Source organism: Natrix helvetica, assembly GCF_964273705.1.
Source record: "Natrix helvetica genome assembly, chromosome: 1".
Taxonomy (NCBI): domain Eukaryota; kingdom Metazoa; phylum Chordata; class Lepidosauria; order Squamata; family Natricidae; genus Natrix; species Natrix helvetica.
Window position 1 is genome coordinate 21,609,264 of NC_138548.1, and position 16,822 is coordinate 21,626,085.

Below are 16,822 nucleotides of genomic sequence, written 5' to 3' on the forward strand. Positions count from 1 at the left end.
CCAATAAAACAAATTGGGAAAACAAGGCAAAACAAATTAAAATAATAGAAATGTGTACAATATGTTAAAGAAACCAGACCTGAGCCCACAAACATAGCATCTGCACCATTTAAACTTTTTTAAAAATTAAAATAGGATGCAAATAGCTGCACTTAATTCATTGCAGCAAAATAAAAATGAGCAATTTAGCAAAGTAAAATTAAGAAAATTCAGAAGGGGTTAGCCTGCAAACGAGGGCTTTTAAGGTATCTTGAAGACTTCAGGATCTTCGCCAAGTCATCATTTGCTAGACTATCCCACTCCAGACAGTATGAGAAAGAAAAGAAGGGGCAAGCATGAGTTATAGGCTTATTGTAATTATGCTTTTAATTTTGAGAACACTGTTAAACACTTAAAGGTATAATTCAAATAACATGCTGAATTGTATTGCTATGGCAAATGCATTTCTCAAGCCCAGTGTACTTTGACAGAAACATGAAATATTTGGGTGTGCAAAACACTTGAAAATATTTTGACATCTAAATTGCCAATCTGAGTATTCTGACTAAAGAATTTTGTTTGAGGATGAAACAAGACACTCAAGAAATTCTGAATTTTATTCTGCAGAATCCAGCAAACTTGGAATATTCCTTGTGTTTTATCCTGAGTTTAAACAGAATCACTTTTTCTGCTTTGTGCAAATCCTAGTGGAATCCTCAATACCAGATATCTGCAATTTCATTTTTTGGACTTTATTTTGTGAGATCTGCTTCAATGGTTGTGTACATTACTTGGGGATAAGCGACACTTTGTTGGCTGAACAAGAGTAACCACCGGCAGCTACATACGCCTAAGTAGAAACGATACTGAGGTGAGTACTGTCGGTCTGTTACCTTCTCATTTTAGAGATACTGTACCTTAGTTTCCAGAACAAGCCCTGCCTGTCTGCAGCACTAAGATCCACGCTTTGTGACTGCATCTGTGCAGCACCTGACAGTATGTAGAAATACACTAGTCCTCACCTTATGACCACAACTGAGCCCAAAACCTATGTTGCCAAGTGAGAAATTTGTTGAGTTTTGCCACGTTATGTTTTTTCTTGCCACACTTGTTAAGTGAATCACCGCAGTCATTAAACATGGTTGTTAAGTGAATCAGGTTACTCCTTCGAGTTGGCTTGTTCAGAAGGTTGCAAGGGGATCACGTGATCCTGCAACCGTCATAAATGCGGGTCAATTGTCGAGCGTCCAAATGTAAATAATGTGACCACAGAGGATGCTGCAACTGTACTGTGAAAAATGGGCTTAAGTCACTTTTTTCAGTGCCATTGTAACTTTGAATGGACACTAAGTGAACTGTTGTTAAGTCAAAGACTACTGTAAGCAAGTGTAGGTGCGAACAAATGAGCAATGTGGGGCTCTGGGCTTGGAAGAGATGGAGCTTGCTGTGCTTTTTCCATATGTTATTCTAGGGGGGGGGGAAACGAGAGCTTAATTTTATCGGTGATATTACTTAACAGGTTAACATAGTTGGAAGGGACCTTGTAGGTCATCTAGTCCAACCCTCCACGGCCAAGCAGATCCTACACCATTTGACAGATGGAAGTCCAGTCTCTTCTTGAAAGCTTCCAGTGATAAAACTCCCACAATATAATAAAACCCCTCAAGCTTTGGGAGCTAAGGCAGCGTAGTCGTTTCCCTCCCCCGGTGCCGCTCACCGCAAAGAAAGAGAAACCAGCCCGCTCCTTCCCCCGTTGCCAGGACCACCCGGTGAGGACTTCGCTTTTTTCTGAAACTGAACGGAGCCGTCTCCCCGGCTTCCGTCGCTATGGCACTCCGCTTCCGCCGGCTGTGCGGAAGTGACGCGTCCGAGAGAGGAAAAGAAAAGGCAAAGCGGCTCCGGCCCGGCTGTAGAGGCACCGGTGCAGCTCTTCTCCCCCTACCCGAGGATGGTGTCGCCTCCGCCGCCGCCGCCTCCTGGCCTCCTCCTCCCACCTCCCGTCCCCCCCTCGCCCACCGGCCCCTCAGGCGCGCCCCCTCGCGGGTCCACGGGGGTCTTCCGCGTCCCCGCGCTCTGCCTGGCATGGTACGCGCTGAGCGCCGGCGGGAACGTGGTGAACAAGGTGCTCCTGGGCGACTTCCCACGGCCCGTCACCGTCTCCCTCTGCCACGTGCTGGGCTTGGTGGCGCTCCTGCCCCCTTTGCTGCGGGCCTGGCGCGTGCCCGCCGCCAGCCCTGCCCAGCTGCCCCCTCGCGCGTACCCGCGCCTCATCCTCCCGCTGGCTTTCGGCAAGTACTTGGCCTCCGTCTCGGCCCACGTCTCCCTCTGGCGCGTCCCGATTTCCTACGCTCACACCGGTATGATTTGGAGTGGGGGAGAGGGAGGGAGGGAGGCTCTGGTGTATGTGCAGAGTGCTTTCAGGTTTAAAAGGAAAAGATGGGTGGGAAAGATGCGCTTCACTTGCTTCCGTTTTTGTAGAGATAGGAGGAGGGATCGTGAAATATCGCCTGCGGATATGCTTGCAATGGAAATAACACGGTTCTCCCCCCCCCCCCCCACCTGGGCCTGGGGTTGAGCAATGGAAAAAGAAGGAAGCACTTCTACCAACTGCCTTTTATTTCTCAGAGATTACTATCTTGCGAGTCCCTTGGACTGCAAGGTGATCAAACCTGTCAGTCCTAGAGGAGATCAACCCTGACTGCTCCTTAGAAGGCCAGATCCTGGAGATGAAACTCAAAATACTTTGGCCACCTAATGAGAAGGAAGGAGTCACTGGAGAAGAGCCTAATGCTGAGAAAGATTGAAGGCAAAAGAAAAAGGGCACAACAGAGAATGAGGTGGCTGGATGGAGTCACTGAAGCAGTAGGCGTGAGCTTAAATGAACTCCAGAGGATGGTAGAGGACAGGAAGGTCTGGAGGAATGTTGTCCATGGGGTCGCGATGGCTCGGACACAACTTCGCAACTAACTACACTATCTTGTGCATTGGTCGACCTCAGACAGCATACCTAGTAGTAGCATTTCTTCCTATTTTCTCCCCAGGAATAACCTTGTGGGGTATGTTGAGCCAAGAGAATGACTGGCCCAAAGTCACCAGTAAGGTTCTACCTACGGCTAAGGTGGGCTAGATAGAAAAACTGAGTGCCTTTGATCCCAGTCAATACTCTGTGACTGCTAATCCAAAGGTGTAGCAGTGAATTATGCTGTCTCCTGTTATCCCCACAACTGCCTTGTGTGATAAGGTGGGTTAAGAGGAAGTGATTGGCCCAATATTGCCCAGTGAACATTTGTGACTAAGGATGAGTTGGAATCTTGGTTACAGGTAGTCCTCGACTTACAACCCCAATGAAGGCCCCAATTTTTGTTGTTAAGTGAATGTTGCCCCATTTTACAACCTTTCTTGCCACAGTTGTTAAATGAATCAGTACAGTTGTTAAATGAGTAACATGATTGTTAGGTGGCTCTTTAGGCGAAGTTTAAGTGAATCTAACTTCCCTATTGACTTTGCTTGTCAGAAGGTCGCAAAAAACTTACAACGGTACACTGCAAGCGTGACACATTATAAATATCAACCAGTTGCAAGAGTCTGAATTTTGACTGCATGACCATGGGGATGCTGCAATCGTAAGTGTGAAAAATGGTCATAAATTGCTTTTTTCAGCACCATTGTAACATCAAAAGGTCCTTAAACAAACTGTTGTAAGTCAAGGACTATTTGTATTTCTCTTCATAGTTCAGTGCTAAACTAAACTTGGTTCACAAGTGGATTTGTAAAGAACTAGAAGGAGGGCTTTCTCTATATGGACGTATCAGTTTTCTGTAGATTACCAGGTTGTCTCCATCTATGTGTAGAATGTTGGCAGAACTTCAAGAGAATGTTTTTACTTATATTGAGGCAGAAAAAGCATGCCTGGAGCTATGGTATTGTTTAAAAAAAACGTTTTTACTGCCAATAATCTGGTTCAACCAGAATTCCTGATAGTTCTTAAGAGGGAAGCGAAGGCAGGGGAAACTGAGAGTTCTGCTGTCTAATAATGAAATCCAGTGAACCATCTTCATTTGAAGATATTCTGTCAGTATAAATAACCTGTGGGAGGAGGAATGAGGGGTACAATTTATTTCCCCCCATGCATTTTGTACAGTATCATATTCTGCTGCAGGGGTCTAGGGGAGAAGCTGAGGGAATAAAAGGTTTTGTTCCTCAAGTAAATTTATTTCACTGACAAAGGATTCTGCCCCCCAAAAAAACTTCAAACGTATTAATCTCAGAAGTCCCATGCAACCTTGATCTCTCCATTTATCTTTAATTCATTGCTGAATTATTGAGGTAAAAATATGTTTCAGTACAGTTCTCCTTGATGTATGACAACAATTGAGCCCAAAGTTTCTGTGGCCAAGCGAGATAGTTGTTAAGCGGGTTTTGCCCCATTTTACGACCTTTCTTGCTGCAGCTGTTAAGTGAATCAGGCTTTCCCATTGACTTCGCTTGTCAGAAAGTCGCAAAAAGGTGATCACATGACCCTGGTACATTGTAGGTGTCATAAATATGAGCCAGTTGCCAAGTATCTGAATTTTGATTGTGTGTCCCCTGGAGACGCTTCAGCAGTCATGTGAAAAATAGTCATACATCACTTTTTTCAGTGTCATTGTAACTTCAAATGGTCACTAAACCAACTGTTGTAAGTCGAGGACTACTGTATTTCACACTAAGTTTCTTGTAGTTGTTGTTTAATTCTTGTTTATTTGCATATTAACAATTGTGTTCAGTTTTTTGTATCTCTTATTTTTAGAAAAGCAGTCCTTATTTTTTTCAAAACAAAGGATAGCACATAGTTTAGTTGTAAAGCAGGAAGTGGTTTAGGAAAAAGTGTCAGGTAATCTAGTAGCTTTTGCATACGTAAGTGATGGTTGAACAAATATTTATACTGCATTACATTGTGTTGAGCAATATCTGCATGCAATATATCAGTTTCTAAGTAGCTTTTATTTCACAGGCCTTGTTGATGGCCTCCGTTCTCGCTTTAATTCTGTGCCCTTCCTCCTCTTTCCAGTTAAAGCAACAATGCCTATTTGGGTTGTCCTCCTGTCAAGAATCATCATGAAGGAAAAGCAGACAACCAAGGTAAGAGTAATAAAGAGTAGTCAGAGGGGTGAAGTATTTGATGCTTCTCTGCAGTTGTTCCATTGAAATGTTTATCTGGGATAAGAAAACATTTGGAAAGTGAGTTTTGTGAGGCTTGCATACACTTTCTGTACTACCTGAACTTAGGAAACACCTGCTGTCCCGTATAAGTAAGCTGCTCAGAATTGCCTTGAAGTGAGATGGGTGGCAAAAACATTTAATAAATAAATAAATGGGAGTGGTTTTTTTTCCTTTTCTTCTATCAGGTATATTTATCCCTCATCCCTATTATTGGCGGAGTCCTGCTGGCTACAGTTACAGAACTCTCATTTGATACTTGGGGGCTTATCAGTGCCTTGGCAGCCACACTCTGCTTCTCACTTCAGAATATTTTCTCTAAGAAGGTACCCTGTGGTTATTTGTTTTAATGTATATTTTTGCATTTGGATTCACATTTGGAAATATACTTGATATTTCTGCACTAATGATTATGCTGTCGGTCTTTGTAACAAAATGCGATATATTCAGGTTTCAAATTAATATTCTCTAATGCTGTCTAATGGTATAGAAACTCAATAATTTCTTTGTGGTACACAAAGTCTAAGCTGCAGTTGTTAACCAATGTATAGATGGAAAACTCAAATGGAGAGTAGGGGAGGATTTCCTTAAGTTAGCTGGTAGTTTATGTTCATAACATGCTAAATCCAGGTTTACAATCCACATTATTATGCTCTAATAACATGCCTTAATACGATGGCCTTATTCACACAGCATTGTAAGAATATGGTTGAATTCTCACATCGAACCTTAAATATCCAAATCTATTTTAGTCTAAACTAACATAGCACTAAGTTGGACTCTGTATGTTAGTTTATATGATGAATGTTCAGGCTTCAGGATTTTAAGGACTTAAAAGTTAGCAATTAAATGTATAATATACAATACAATACAATAGTAGAGTTGGAAGGGACCTTGGAGGTCTTCTAGTCCAACCCCCTGCCTAGGCAGGAAACCCTATACCTTTTCAGACAAATGGCTATCCAACATCTTCTTAAAGACTTCCAGTGTTGGGGCATTCACAACTTCTGGAGGCAAGTTGTTCCACTGATTAATTGTTCTAACTGTCAGGAAGTTTCTTCTCAGTTCTAAGTTGCTTCTCTCCTTGATTAGTTTCTTGATTAGATTTCTTGACTAGTTTAAAGAAGTTGATTGGGGGCTTTTTAGGACAGACAGGCAGACACTTAGAGTCACCCAATTAGTTTGTAGTTAGATGCTAGTGTTGTCCAAATTTTTTCAAATTTTATTATTTTATTGATTATTTTATTGTTTAGTCAAGATTTTTCAACTTGGTGCCTCTGACTCAAAATAAGACTTCATTTATACGAAAAATAAATAAATAAACAGTTGGAAGGTGTCTTCTAATCCAACCCCCTGCTCAAGCAGGAAGGCCTATACCACTCTGAAAAAATGGCTGTCCAATCTCCCCAAAGCCTCCAGTAGTGGAGTACCCACAACTTCTGGAGGCAAGCTGTTCCACTGGTTAATTTCTCTCACTGTCAGAAAAGTTCTCCTTTGTTTTAGACTGCATCTCTCCTTGATAAGTTTGCTTCCATTGCTTCTTGTCCTATCATCAGGTATTTTGGAGTTAGGTTGACCTCCTCTTCTGTTGCAACCCTTCTCATATTGGAAAACATGCCATCCCTTGTCCTTCTCCTCATTAGACTAGACATCCCAGTTCCCACAACAGTTCAGCCTTTGTCATCTTTGCTGCTCTTCTCTGCAGTCTCAACATTGCCCAACAGCTATGAAGGCTGGGAATTCTGAAAGCTGAGATGCAATTTATCTGTAGGTCATCAAATTAGGAAAAAAAATGGCTTAATCACTGCCACTGTGTTCAGTTGCACACAGGTAAAGAAATTGTGTGTTTGAGATAGAGCAATTACATTTCAGTTTACAGGAAGAAAAGCAATTTAAAGAAATGATCCTTGAAGGAGGAACTGTTTCTGAATTCTTCGTTCTTGCAGGTTTTAAGAGATTCACGAATACACCATCTCCGTTTGTTGAACATCCTTGGGTGCCACGCTGTGTTTTTCATGATCCCAACATGGGTGCTGGTTGATCTATCCTCATTCCTGGTAGAAAATGACTTGGTAAGTGCTAACTAAGCCTGTAGAAAAAGGCCTTTGGCTTGGAGTACCGGTATGCCCTTGGAGTGAGTTGGGGGTCAGGAGGCTCCCATTACGTTTTTGGTGGTATTTCTACCATGTTTCCCATTGCAGCCCTCCCATATTTTTGTCTTAGCTTCTTAGAACTGGTATTGAACCCAGATTTTGATCATCGTGGAGGACTTTGAGCATATTAGCAATAAAACCACGAGAGCTCGAAAACTGAACTTGAATGATGGGTTGATGGAATTCTTGAAATTTGTAGACATTTTTTGAGCCTATGCTCTTCAGTGGAGTTTGTAGACAAGAAGAAGGGTACTAGATGGAAGAGCTCAGCCAGTTGTAGAAAATGAATAGTGTAGAGATGGAAAGATTCAGGATAAGATGTTTTTACTTAAGTAACTTTTTTTCAATTATTGAAATGTATACACGTGTTGTACCTTATTTGGTATCTTGTTAATGTAAAAATAAATAGTGAAATTTGCAATAAAAAGTAAACCATTGCTGGGAGAAAGAGAGAAGGAAAATGCAATCCTATTGTTGTTCCTGTAGCCTCCTTTTTGGTGGCTTTTGATACTATTGGTCATGCCAATCTGCTGGAACTATTGCAAAAGCTGAAAGTTAGAGGTATTGTTTTCAGTAATTCTGCTCTTCCACTTCGGGGCACTTACCAGGTAGTGTTATGAGAGACTGTTGCTCAACCCCTGGGATTGTCCTGCAGATCATGCAAAGTTTAATCCTATTTAATATTTGTGTGAGGCTGCTGGGTTTGGAGCTAGTCCCGGTCGGTATGCTGATGATACTCAGCTATACTTCTCCTTTCCTGCGAGCTCAAGGTTGGATATCTCGGGAGCTTCTGCAAGTCTCCTGGCTGTAAAGGACTGTATATGGGAGAACAAAGTGACGCTGAAACCAGTCAAGATGGAGTTGTTGCTTATCCAGGGGCTGAACTTCAAGATTCAGGAGATAAGGCTATGCTGGATGGGGTTGTACTCTCCCTGAAGGTGCAGGTTCACAATCTGGGGGTCCTTCCTGGATCTGGCATGGACAGCCGCATCACATCAATGGCAATGGGGCCAGTGGTGGGTTCCTACCAGTTCGGCCAGGTTCGGCCAAACGAGTAGTGGTTTGGTGGCCTGGGTCGCTGGAACCGGCAGCAACCCAGGCCTGCCACATCCCCGTACCGGTTCCCCGGGTGGCGCTGTCAGCGGTGCCATCTTGTTTTTCAGTTCTATGCATGCACAGAACAATTTTAATTGTGCTGCACATGCGTGTGAAGTGCGCACATGAGCGAACCAGCTGTAGTGCCTGTTGGAACCCACCCCTGAATGGAATTGGAACCCACCCCATCTTCCAGCATCGGCCACTCTAGGAGTGCTCTCTATGGTGGGCCAGCTGCTGGAAGACTCTGTCCGGAAGACTCTCTGTCTGGCAGCTGGCCCACCATAGAGAGCACTCCTAGAAAGGCCGATGCTGGAAGACTCAGCCCCGAGTTTTGGAGTTTGGAAGTTATGCTCGGAGCGGGGGGGCGGCGGCCAGTGGTGGGCAGCAGCGGCCAGCGGCGGTGGCCTGGGAGAGCTGCGCAAGGGCTTGGTGAAGCTGCGGGCGGAACAGGCGATCGCACAACCCCCTTCTCCAGCCAGGCAGAGCTCCATGCACTGACCTAGGGGGTATCCCGAATGTGCCAAGCCGCGGGAGCTGGGGGGCGGGCAGAGCACCACATGGCTTGGCAACTTAGGGATACCTCCTAGGTCAGTGAATGGCGCTCTTCCCAACTGGAGAGGGGATTTGCCGGGCGGCTGCTTGTGAGCATGGTTACCTCATGGCTGCTTCGCCCCTGAGGCTGTGCCCGGCTCTTCGGGAGCCAGTTCATAAGGGAGCAGCCGCCCGGCAACTCTCCCCTCTGGCCAGACAGAACGCCACCCTCCAACCTAGCGGTATCCCGAAGGCGGCAAGCAACGTGAGCGCTCCCCCCCCCCCGGCTCCTGCAACTTGGCGCTTTCGGGATAACGCTAGGTCAGTGAGCGGTGCTCTGCCTGGCCGGAGGGGGGGGGGTTGTCCAGGGGGGTTATTTTTGGGGTGGGCTAATATTTTGCCCACGTGAAAAATGTGGCAAGGCTTTAGTTTCAGAACAGGTTGTATTTTCGGGGAAACACGGTATCTTTTTTGTCTTTCAATTTGTCAGAGAGTTCTTTATGCAGGCATGCTGGTTTCTTTTGGGAGCTGTTATTTTTCTTCTTCATTGGTATTGTGCTAGACTGGGCTTTTGTAATCTCGTTTTTCAAAATTTCCCAAGCTTCTTGAGTTGTTTTCCCCTTGAGGATTCTCATCCATGGAATTTTTCCCAAGCTCTCTCTAAGTTTATTGAAATTAGCTCTCTTAAAGTCCAAGACTCTAGTTTCACTTTGTTCTACTACTTGTGTTTGCATAATGTTGAATTCTAATATTGCATGGTCACTTGCCCCCAGGGTTCCTGTGGCTTCAACACCTATCATTTCCTCTCTGTTAAGTGATAATTAAGTCCAATATGGCTGATCTCCTTGTTCCCGTCTCTACTTTTTGTTAAACAAAGTTGTCTGCTAGGTTTGTTAGGAACCTGTTGGATCTTCCACTTGATGCAGAGTTTGTTTCCCAGTTTTAGTTTAATAGATCAACTTTCAAGCTGATGATTCAATTGTCATGGCTCTTTCATTTATGCTCTCACTAAGAGGTACTTTTTGAGTGAAATGTTAAAAAATAAAGGACATTTCTATCTAAGGATATATCATAACTGAAAATTCTTTACTCGAGAAATTAAATACAATGATTATGGTGTATATAAAAATAGTCTTATGTCAATAAATGGTGAAGTATATTTAGTGACTTGGAATCACAGGCAAAAAGATACTTTAACATGATACTGGGGAAAAATTACATTTTATATAAGGACTTGCAGATGGGTACATCATGTACAGGCCTACTTTAAAGTATCTTTATATCTTTAACAATGTTTGGAATTGAAAGCTGGGAATCCTGGTGCCTAATTAGAGACATATTAAGTTACACCCAACCAATTACCACAAGCAGTGTGTTGTGGCTGTTTCTGTTCCTTTTAAGTGAGCTGATGTCTCACAGGCTGTTTCTCCCACAGAGTTCAATGGCTCATTGGCCATGGACCATCCTTCTCTTGGCCATCAGCGGTTTCTGCAACTTTGCCCAGAATGTCATTGCCTTCAGCATCCTGAACCTTATCAGCCCTTTGAGTTATTCTGTTGCAAATGCCACAAAAAGGATCACCGTCATTAGTGTCTCCCTGATCATGCTTCGCAACCCTGTTACCTCCACCAATGTTCTGGGCATGATGACTGCTATCCTGGGAGTGTTTTTGTACAACAAGGTATGTAGCCAGTGGAAAAATCTTCCTTTAACCTCAGGCCAAACAGGGAATGAAAAATGAATGTAGTTGAAGCATTCTCTGAGCCCTGGTTGAAACTCAGACTGGAATTCAACCATAACTGAGGTTTTACTTTTTAAATGGTGGGGCTAGCTCAGGAGTCATTTCCTGTTTCCTCAAAATGAACAGAACGCCTTCTGCTTAACTTTTGAGTTTCATTAATGACTTGAGAAAGGGGTATGTTTCTGTCTTTGTGGATCCTTATCTCCTGATTTCTCGAATCAAATATTCTGTGAATGAAGCTGTACTTTAAGTGTTGTCCATAGTGGTCCATTGTTCTCTTTTTTTGTAGCTCCTCAACATACAGAATCCTTGGTATTCTCTGAGCTGGGTTTTGTTCTTGCAGATAGCTGGGTTATTTTCTGGCAGTTTCATTATCAAACCAGGTGACATCATCACTGATCATGTTTATCTAGTTTGGTAATGAAAGGCCTGCAAGAAAGCAACCAAGGTCAGAGAGCACCAGAGACCCCACAATTCAGTCTAGAGCTACAAATATTATCTTCCATCGGTCCTCAACATTGCCAAGTTTCAGTGGTACAAAATCAACAACATGGTTTTCCGCGGTTTTGAAATAGAAAACTAAACAATGTGTGCCTTAACCTTTTAGGAAGAAAACAGAAACAGAGTTAATTCTGACAAATATTGTAAAGATAACCCAAAAGTTAGGTTGATTTCTCACAAGCTACAGTATAAATATGCGACAATTTTCAATACCATTTAAAAATTACTCAAGACTAATTATTACTATAACTATTATAAAAGATGAGTATGATAAAATAATCAAATGAAATAGTTCCCCAGTCTTGAGAGCTGAAATGGCCTTTAACAGTCTACCCTCTTACCTGAGGTTGGTAGTTGAATTTAATGCGAAGGAGGTGATATGTTGTTTCAAAATATCACAAAGAAACTTTGACACTATATAAGGTAGATGTGCCTTGTGGGCTTCCTTAGTGGCCTGTAATCTTAGCAGCCCACTACACTAAAACAACTCAGTTAATATAACAAGTTACAGTTCAGTACTGACAAAAAAATGCAAAGAACTCTGCTTTCCTCTCAAAAATGACAACAACAAAAATCCTACCTCTGTCTGTGAATGTGATATGGCCACACCCACTTTGCTTCACTGATCCCATCCAGCCAAAGTGGAGTCAGTCTGGCTCAATTCTCTTACAGGAATATTGACATGCTTGGTTTATGATGCAAAAGCGGGGAGGGGCTTCATTTGAGACTCTAGAAGTCAAATGAACTGACCAATCAGGCTTGAGTTTATGTCTTGCCCTGTTAGGACTTATTATTTGCTCCAAGACTCCAAAGGCAATACTTCCATGTTGCTCCTCAGACATAGGTCCTTCCTTTTGCTATGATGGAAGCCTACCATAGTGTCTTATCACATGGACTCCTTACTCAATCCTCTACACTCTGAGGTGACTTCTTAATCCTATCAATCACCAATGGGAGCAGTTAGTGATTTCTCATTAATAAATGGAAAGAGCAAGTTAACAGTTTCTCATTTAATGTTTCTCAAGATAGTTAATGTATCCCTTGTCTTTAGGCTGTTTGTACTTGATTAGATATTCTGATTTCTGAGGCTGATCATGTTAATTATCTTACAGACCAAATACGATGCAAACCAGGAAACAAAAAAGCAGCTCCTTCCTATCACGACAGGAGATCTAACAAACATGGATCGGCGCTGGAGTACCCCAGAAAAGTCTCAGAATGGACTTGCCTCCTTTGCACATCATGGAGATTTCCAGTATGGTAGCAGCAGAGGCAATGTCCTCGCAGATCACTTCCAGTATTCCCGGCAGAACTATCCAACACTCTATAGCTCCAGTCGCTATGATATTTAGCGAGGGCATATTCATTGCTAAAACAATGTGAACTCTCCACATGGAGTTTTCCCCTTCCACTTGTGTGACTGTTTAGTCTCAAGGAATAGCCGCGGTCTGTGCATATGTCCCATGGAGGGATAAATGCTATAGAAGAGGGTACTGCATGCCAAGCAATAGTTGCTAGTGGAAGAAACCACGGGGGTGGGTTTCATCAGGTAAAATGTGGCCATGCAAAAGCCCCAGTTCTGTAGCCTCTGAGACTCTGTGGTCACCAGATGCCCCTGAACATGTTGATTGTCCACGGTAGCACAAGCGTGGCCAGTTTCCCTTCTTTTCACGCCTGGTTTTAGATCTTTTTGAGTTTGCATTCTGCCTTACTTTTGCCATTCATTTCCAGTTATTTTCAAAATGGGAAAAAAAAACACCCCAACTCTTTTTCTCCGACCCTCTTTTTTGTGGAAAAGAGGAGACAGTTGTTGTATTCTATAATGAAGGTAGCTTTGCTGCTCATTGGTTGCCTTCGTTTGCAGCATTACGAGGAGGTTTGCCAAAAATGAAGAAGAATGGGGAGCAGTTTCTAGTCTCTGGTGAAAGAATGAATGAATTTATTCTTTTTTTAAAAAATCATGTAATAGCAGGAGTTTTCTGCTGGCACTGTGTAGCAAGTATGGCTCTGAAATCCTCCCTCTCCTGCTCCTGTTTTAATCATGGTCTCAAAGCCTTTTTTGTTTGGGTTTTTCCCCCCCCCCCCCTTCATACAAAAAGGTGAAGCAAAGAGATCCATGGATCTTTGCTCCATAGGGCAAAGTTTCATAATAATATCATGCAGCTTCAGGAATTATTTTCTGAGGGCTCTGGTCTCCTAGTTTACAAGGATCATTTAAAAAAATACCACTATGAGTATTGGTCTGTCCTGATGTCAGACTTGGAGAAGTGTACTGGATTGTTTATGTTGTCTCTTTGAAATAATCTTCATACTTTTATTTCCTGCTGTGGATGACGTTTGCTTTTTGCTTCTTAAGAATTCTTCTCCTGGGTACTGAAACTGGAGCAACTAGTTCTTTCTCATGCACTATGATTAGCTGAGATCTTCAGCAGAAGTTTCTGACGTGTCCACTATGTTCTTATGTTTGTAATCATGTTTCTGGGTTGCCCAGGTAAGACAGAGGCCCTTAGTTGATACAAGAAAGCAAGTCTTAGACAGGAGCCAAATACCTTGGTCTGTTTGTTTTTAAAATTTGACTGGACCCTGCTGATGGGGGGAAGGCAAAATATACACACCCATTTTAGGGTGTCCCATTTGATTTTCTTAAAACTGCTCTCTCCTTGAGCAAAGGGAAGCTAAAGACATGTGAGTTCTCTAACCTAGGTGTGGAAAAGAAAATGCTCTGGATGAAAGGGAGCCACCCATGCTGTATGCAATTGGAAAAGAAGGTCTGCTTTCTGTAATAAGGCCCCTCATGAAGGCTGCAATATGGGGAGGTTGCAGGGGTTGGTAAGTGAGGGGCGGGGAGTTACTTTGGCCTTGTTCTGTTCCCAGAGGATTTCAAAAGGTTTAGGATAACTGTGCCAAGAGGGCACTATTTTCCTTCCAAGTTATTTAGGCTTCATCTCTTCTGCCTTCTTCCTAGAGCAGAAAAACAGGAATGTCTCTTTACCAATGTCCCTCTCTTTTTATAATACTAAAACAGATGGCAAACAGAATAAAGTGGGAAAGTGCTTTTCTCTTTTTAAGACGTGTGCTGTGGAAGAACAAAACAACAAGACTTGGACTTAACATGAGCATGCCTGGCCACTAAGTGGAAACAAAATGAAAATTACTTCTGTACAGTTTGAGCAGGAGACCAGAATCAAAAATGGGGGAACATAGATTTATAAAACAAAAATAGCTCATTCATTTTTGAGAAGGACATAAGGTTTCAATATTTAAAAGTGGATATTATTCTTACATGTGTGTGAAGTAATTTCCATACTAAAAGTGTTTGTCCAAAGAGAGTGAGTCTACTTTGTGGGATTTTTTATAAATGTAGTTGAAAAGAATATCATAAACATTTGAGATCTCACCCAGTTTAGGACCAGTAAAGAGCAGGTTCCTATGTTGCAATAACTTCTACTATCTACTATCGATTAAACATTCCAGTCTCATTGATGGTTGAACGATGCAAAGCTGATAACAATTTTGATTTTTAAGAGTCCAGAATACAATATAAAACAGTAAGAGACAGTAAGTTATAGTATGTTATCACATATCTTCCCTTTGTATCCTTTCACTCTGTCAGGTTGGACAGAGATTCATTTTCTCTTCCTTCTGCCTAGATCCTCTGAAGCAGTGAGAGACATTGGGAATCTTGTCTTACTAACAGGATGCTGATCGTAATTAGTGTAGTCCTAATGTACTATTTTAGTTTTCAGAAGTTGTAGCCCACTTAGAGCCAAAATAAGGGAGCAGCATGAGGTATGACTTTGCCCTACATGTGATGAGAGTACATATATTAGATTCCGCCCCCCCCCCCCCAAAAAAAAAGGTTCCCGGTGAATTTCACATATATGTGAAGTTCAACATTTGGAGTATTTTGTTTATTCTGGGCCTGCTTGAGATACTAATTTTAGGTGTCCCATCTACTCTTATACTTATTTGTTTTGGGAGGGGGTGAGTGGTAGGATAACAGTGCATGTATGTGTGTGTGTGTGCTTGGGGGAGGGGTGCACGTGTACTTGTATATATGTAATTGGAAATCCCGGTGTGTACTTGGCTTTGAATGTGTTGTAAAATTTCCGTAATTCCCCCAACGCCAAACAATCAACTAGAACAAAAAGCTAGCTTGTAAAAGTTATAAAAATTGGCTTTTAGATCTAAGATTCAACAAGCAACTTATTCTTGTAAATAAGTAAAAAATGTGTCTCTCACTAAAAGGGACATTTTTGGTGCTTGGAAAATTCATGCTAAGGACTATTTACATATGTCCTTGCCTTTTTTTTTTAAATGTACATCCCTGGATAGCCAAATGAAGGTCTTGGATGGCGGCTTCTGAAGCCTGCAGAAGTCAAAGTGGACTGACAAAGTTTGTAAACACCAAAGGATACTAGAAAGTAGTGATGAGCAGGGTATGCCAGGTTCGCTCAGTCTGGTGTCTTCCAAACTTGTTAGATGTTACTTCACATAATCCCAGCCAACATGGCCAAATTCCAATGATAACTGGAAATTATGAGAATTGAAGAAAAAACGATTGGAGAAAGCTATGCTATAGAGTTCAAGAATATTTGAATTTAGTAAAGGACAAATTCCTTAATAATTTTGAAGACTCTTCCTTTTCAATTACTTTTAGAACCATAATGCTAAGAGTTACTAGGAGCATGAAGAACAACAAAAGAACTAGAGCAGAATCAACACATCCTGGACATGCCTTCTAGTATCTTATTTCTTTTTGCTGAAACATTTCCTTTGTATGAACACAAGTGTTAGGTTCAAGCTGCATATTAGGCAGCATGGCAAGTTGGTTTGCTGTTTTCTGTGTCTTAAAACATTTCTAAGGCTCCCCTGCCATGGGAGGAACTTTTTCAAAAAGTTACGTCATTTATGAATTGGGGCAGCTTGGGAAAGGGTGCGCGGAGCCTCCCTGAGCCAGCTTCAGCTTTTGATTCTGAATAATTTGGAAGTCTCTTCTTTTCAAACTGGAAAGATGGACCTGCCTGTTTCCAAATAAATGTTTAGGTTTGTGTAGTCAGTCACTTGCCTTTCAAAGGGGCAATCTCGGTGGTTTGTATATGGCATTGAGAATGTCTGAAAAAGGAATATTTAATTGAGTTAATAGGTGTGGATGTATATATTATAAATAAATGCAGTCACTCCTGTCCTAAAGTAAGGTGAACTTTTTTCAGGTTTTGTTTGTAGTGTACAGGAACCATGATTTTTTTAGTCTGCACATTTTAAAAATTGGATAAAACAAAGTGTGTTGTAATTATGCTTTTTAAATTTGAATATGTAAATAAAGCTGAATTCTGCAAAGTTGAAACTTTCTTGATTGAATTTATGTTGAAAGTAACAGCATTTTTTCCTAAAGATTATAGGCAACTTCTTTCTCCTCTCTACCAGTACCAGGGCATATGAGTCAGTCAGAATTCCCACCATTAAAAATATTGAATTGTAATAAGACTTATGGATTTTCATTCTTTCTGGAGCCACAATGCCTGGTTTCTTCAGATCATCTTATCATTATGGATGTTAATATATGCCACAGGTTTGTGCCTTATTGTGGCAAACAAACCCAATAAATAAATAAACATTT

General features: G+C 42.0%; 1 protein-coding gene across 1 annotated transcript; it reads left to right on the top strand.

The window, feature by feature from the left end:
• The first annotated feature begins 1,839 nt into the window (after nucleotides 1–1,839).
• On the top strand, nucleotides 1,840–16,549 carry SLC35E1 (solute carrier family 35 member E1). Its single transcript, XM_081934729.1, has 6 exons — nucleotides 1,840–2,336; nucleotides 5,030–5,100; nucleotides 5,367–5,504; nucleotides 7,125–7,250; nucleotides 10,396–10,641; nucleotides 12,315–16,549. The coding sequence occupies exons 1-6, from the start codon at nucleotides 1,928–1,930 to the stop codon at nucleotides 12,552–12,554; spliced, it is 1,230 nt and encodes a 409-aa protein (XP_081790855.1). The 5' UTR covers nucleotides 1,840–1,927; the 3' UTR covers nucleotides 12,555–16,549.
• The last annotated feature ends 273 nt before the right edge of the window (nucleotides 16,550–16,822 follow it).

Bases quoted from the DNA above. Each gene is read 5' to 3' on its own strand.
- SLC35E1 (XM_081934729.1), top strand. From the start codon at position 1,928: ATGGTGTCGCCTCCGCCGCCGCCGCCTCCTGGCCTCCTCCTCCCACCT. The intron at 5,505-7,124 runs GTACCCTGTGGT...TCGTTCTTGCAG, and splicing joins AGAATATTTTCTCTAAGAAG to GTTTTAAGAGATTCACGAAT. The intron at 7,251-10,395 runs GTAAGTGCTAAC...TTTCTCCCACAG, and splicing joins TCCTGGTAGAAAATGACTTG to AGTTCAATGGCTCATTGGCC.